The sequence below is a fragment of the Silurus meridionalis genome, chromosome 19 (assembly GCF_014805685.1).
Source record: "Silurus meridionalis isolate SWU-2019-XX chromosome 19, ASM1480568v1, whole genome shotgun sequence".
NCBI classification, from domain to species: Eukaryota; Metazoa; Chordata; class Actinopteri; order Siluriformes; family Siluridae; genus Silurus; species Silurus meridionalis.
The window spans coordinates 18399273-18404272 of NC_060902.1; the positions used below are offsets into that span (position 1 = coordinate 18399273).

At 37.5% G+C, this 5000-nt stretch overlaps 1 protein-coding gene and 1 long non-coding RNA gene across 4 annotated transcripts in view; one reads left to right on the forward strand and one right to left on the reverse strand.

Moving 5' to 3' along the window:
- The first annotated feature begins 2997 nt into the window (after positions 1-2997).
- nuak2 (NUAK family, SNF1-like kinase, 2) overlaps positions 2998-5000 on the forward strand; it is a 10730-nt gene continuing 8727 nt past the window's right edge. Inside the window, exon 1 of one of the 2 annotated variants that reach the window (XM_046874612.1) lies at positions 2998-3387. In XM_046874612.1, coding sequence (XP_046730568.1) covers positions 3136-3387 — 252 coding nt within the window. In that variant the 5' untranslated portion in view covers positions 2998-3135. Of the gene's footprint in view, positions 3388-4524; positions 4905-5000 lie in introns of those variants that run through there. The other variant, XM_046874611.1, reaches the window with a different exon arrangement.
- LOC124402029 overlaps positions 3317-5000 on the reverse strand; it is a 5194-nt gene continuing 3510 nt past the window's right edge. Inside the window, exon 4 of one of the 2 annotated variants that reach the window (XR_006928644.1) lies at positions 3317-3364. This is a non-coding gene — a long non-coding RNA (uncharacterized LOC124402029). Of the gene's footprint in view, positions 3365-4749; positions 4882-5000 lie in introns of those variants that run through there. The other variant, XR_006928645.1, reaches the window with a different exon arrangement.

Here is a 5000-nt window from a genome sequence, read left to right on the forward strand (position 1 = left end):
TGTATATATATATAGTTGTGTATATGTGAGTAGTGTGTGTGTGTATATATAGTTGTGTATATATGTAGTGTGTGTGTGTATATAGTTGTGTATATGTGTGTGTGTGTATATATAGTTGTGTATATATGAGTAGTGTGTGTGTATATATAGTTGTGTATATGTGAGTATGTGTGTGTATATATATGTATATGTGAGTATGTGTGTGTGTATATATAGTTGTGTATATATGAGTATGTGTGTGTATATATAGTTGTGTATATGTGAGTATGTGTGTGTGTATATATAGTTGTGTATATGTGAGTAGTGTGTGTGTGTATATATAGTTGTGTATATATAGTAGTGTGTGTATATATAGTTGTGTATATATAGTTGTGTGTATATATAGTTGTGTATATGTGAGTAGTGTGTGTATATATAGTTGTGTATATATGTGAGTGTGTGTATATATAGTTGTGTATGTGAGTAGTGTGTGTGTGTATAGTTGTGTATATATATGAGTAGTGTGTGTGTGTATAGTTGTGTATATGTGAGTAGTGTGTGTGTGTATATAGTTGTGTATATGTGAGTAGTGTGTGTGTGTGTGTATATAGTGTATATATATGTGAGTATGTGTGTGTGTGTATAGTTGTGTATATATAGTAGTGTGTGTGTATATATAGTTGTGTATATGTGAGTAGTGTGTGTATATATAGTTGTGTATATGTGAGTAGTGTGTGTGTGTATATATAGTTGTGTATATGTGAGTATGTGTGTGTGTATATATATATGTATATGTGAGTATATATAGTTGTGTGTATATATGTGAGTAGTGTGTGTGTATATATAGTTGTGTATATGTGAGTAGTGTGTGTGTGTATATATAGTTGTGTATATGTATATGTGTATGTGTGTGTATGTATATATAGTTATGTATATATGTGTAGTGTGTGTGTGTGTATATAGTTGTGTATATATGAGTATGTGTGTGTGTGTGTATATATAGTTGTGTATATGTGAGTAGTGTGTGTATATATAGTTGTGTATATGTGAGTAGTGTGTGTGTATATATAGTTGTGTATATGTGAGTAGTGTGTGTGTATATATAGTTGTGTATATGTGAGTAGTGTGTGTATATATAGTTGTGTATATGTGAGTAGTGTGTGTGTATATATAGTTGTGTATATATGTAGTAGTGTGTGTATATAGTTGTATATATATAGTGTGTGTATATAGTAGTGTGTGTGTATATATAGTTGTGTATATATATGTATATGTGTGTGTATATATAGTTGTGTATATGTGAGTATATGTGTGTATGTATATATATATATGTATATGTGTATATGTATATAGTTGTGTATATGTGAGTAGTGTGTGTGTATATATAGTTGTGTATATGTGAGTAGTGTGTGTGTATATATAGTTGTGTGTATATATAGTGAGTAGTGTGTGTATATATAGTTATATATATGTGAGTAGTGTGTGTGTATATAGTTGTATATATAGTTGTGTGTATATGTGTGTGTGTGTATATAGTTGTGTATATGTGAGTATATGTGTGTGTGTGTATATATAGTTGTGTATATGTGAGTGTGTGTGTGTGTATATATATAGTTGTGTATATATGAGTAGTGTGTGTGTATATATAGTTGTGTATATGTGTAGTGTGTGTGTATATATAGTTGTGTATATATGAGTAGTGTGTATATGTATATATGTGTATATAGTTGTGTATATATGAGTAGTGTGTGTGTGTATATATAGTTGTGTATATGTGAGTAGTGTATATATAGTGTATATGTGAGTGTGTGTGTATATAGTGTATATGTGTATATGTGAGTATATGTGTGTGTGTGTGTATATGTGAGTAGTGTATATATAGTGTGTATGTGTGTGTGTATGTATATATGTGTGTGTGTATATGTGTGTGTGTATATATGTATATATGTGTGTGTGTGTATATATAGTTGTGTATATGTGAGTGTGTGTGTATAGTTGTGTATATGTGAGTAGTGTGTGTGTATATATGTGTATATGTGAGTAGTGTGTGTGTATATAGTTGTGTATATGTGTAGTGTGTGTGTATATAGTTGTATATGTGAGTAGTGTATATATATATAGTTGTGTATGTGAGTAGTGTGTATATATAGTTGTGTATATGTGAGTAGTGTGTGTGTGTATATATATGTGTATATGTGAGTAGTGTGTGTGTATATATAGTTGTGTATATGTGAGTGTGTGTGTGTATATATAGTTGTGTATATGTGAGTAGTGTGTGTATATATAGTATATGTGTGTATATGTGTAGTGTGTATATATATAGTTGTATATATATGTGAGTGTGTATATAGTTGTGTATATGTGTAGTGTGTGTGTATATAGTGTATATATATATGTGTATGTGTGTGTGTGTATATATAGTTGTGTATATGTGAGTAGTGTGTGTGTATATAGTGTGTATGTGAGTAGTGTGTATATATAGTTGTGTATATGTGAGTAGTGTGTGTGTATATATAGTTGTGTATATGTGAGTAGTGTGTGTATATATAGTTGTGTGTATGTGAGTAGTGTGTGTATATATAGTTGTGTATATGTGAGTAGTGTGTGTATATATAGTTGTGTATATGTGAGTGTGTGTGTGTATATATAGTTGTGTATATGTGAGTAGTGTGTGCGTGTATATATAGTTGTGTATATGTGAGTAGTGTGTGTGTGTAGATGCTGTAAATCAGCATTTGACTGTAATTTGTTGACAGTGTAAATGTGGTGATTTTTTTCACTTTCAGTGTGAATCACTCTGTACTGCTGTAAACTGCTTGTGGTTTTATGAAATACACATATTGTTAATATCACTCATCTGTATAATGTGATTAAATGTAATGTAATATTAACGCGCGCGCGGGTATAAACTGTATCCATACATTTGACCTCGTTTCATTTCTTATTACATAAGGAAAACCCTTATCCAAGCCCCGCCCATTGCACAAGCCCCGCCCACGTGTTGATATGAGCAGCGGGCTGGAGCAGTGTGTTACCTGTTTGAGTGTGTGTGCGCGCCTGAGGACGTGGTGGAGCAAAAGCGAGAGCGAGAGCGAACGCGCGCGCGCGTGTTAAAAAGTTTGAGACTTTTCTTGTAAACACGGTGTAGTGCTGTAGATGAAGGGGAACCTGGTTGGAGTGTGTACTGAGCAGGTGAAGATGGAGGTGACGAGGTTCGGACACGCTCAGCAAACAGCGGCGCCGGAGGGTCATCATGCCGACCGGAAGTTCGCTTCTCCGTTGAAACGGCATGCGGTCAAGCGGCATCATCACAAACACAACCTGAAGCACAGATACGACTTCCTGGAGACCCTGGGCAAGGGGACCTACGGCAAAGTGAAGAAAGCTGTGGACAGAACAGGAAAACTGGTGAGAATTCGCCTCAGAACCCCACCATCACCTGGTCAGGATTATTAGTAATAAACACCACTGATTTATAGTGACAGTTCCGACCCCATTGTGCACTACAGATATAACACTACTGACTGTTCAGTACACTACAGCTCTCCACTGCTTCACTCATATAACACTACTGACTGTTCAGTACACTCTTAGAGAGAAAGGTACTCGCTCCATCTCCATGCTGAATTGCAACTATGAAGCTTCAGTCAGAAAAAAGCTAACAAACTCTACACAACGCACACCATCACAAGCTACAAGATACACACTGATGGTGAACAACACGTCCTTCTGAAGGCATCAGGGCAGGAACAGCACAATGTGGTACCTTTTAATCACGAGAGAGTACCAGCTGTAGGTTCTCGGTACTCTATGAGCAGGTAAAGGGGGTGTGCAGGAGCCCAGTTTTAAAGATAGTATTTTCCCCCAGTGGGTGTATTTTTAGTTACCTTTCATACCACTGTCTGTTTGTGCACGCACACGCACGCGGCCACACACGTACTGTCTCATTGTGTTCACGAGAGAAACACTGCGTGAGTCATACAGGAGAAAAAACACTGAAAACTGGTTAGCGCACACACACACACACACTCCCTGCTCACAAACACACAACAGGTTTTCATCATCATTATCATCATCATCATCCCCTTCTCTCAGGGTGAACACAGCTGTGATCTTCACACTCCAGCACTGAATCCAAACTCGTGTGTGTGTGTGAGTGTGTGTGTGTGTGTGTGTGTGTGTGTATATAGTGTATATATAGTTGTGTATATATGTGAGTAGTGTGTGTGTATATGCTGTAAATCAGCATTTGACTGTAATTTGTTGACAGTGTAAATGTGGTGATTTTTTCACTTTCAGTGTGAATCACTCTGTACTGCTGTAAACTGCTTGTGGTTTTATGAAATACACATATTGTTAATATCACTCATCTGTATAATGTGATTAAATGTAATGTAATATTAACGCGCGCGCGGGTATAAACTGTATCCATACATTTGACCTCGTTTCATTTCTTATTACATAAGGAAAACCCTTATCCAAGCCCCGCCCATTGCACAAGCCCCGCCCACGTGTTGATATGAGCAGCGGGCTGGAGCAGTGTGTTACCTGTTTGAGTGTGTGTGCGCGCCTGAGGACGTGCTGGAGCAAAAGCGAGAGCGAGAGCGAAAGCGAACGCGCGCGCGTGTTAAAAAGTTTTAGACTTTTCTTGTAAACACGGTGTAGTGCTGTAGATGAAGGGGAACCTGGTTGGAGTGTGTACTGAGCAGGTGAAGATGGAGGTGACGAGGTTCGGACACGCTCAGCAAACAGCGGCGCCGGAGGGTCATCATGCCGACCGGAAGTTCGCTTCTCCGTTGAAACGGCATGCGGTCAAGCGGCATCATCACAAACACAACCTGAAGCACAGATACGACTTCCTGGAGACCCTGGGAAAGGGGACCTACGGCAAAGTGAAGAAAGCTGTGGACAGAACAGGAAAACTGGTGAGAATTCCCGCTCTCAGAACCCCACCATCACCTGGTCAGGATTATTAGTAATAAACACCACTGATTTATAGTGACAGTTCCGACCCCATTGTG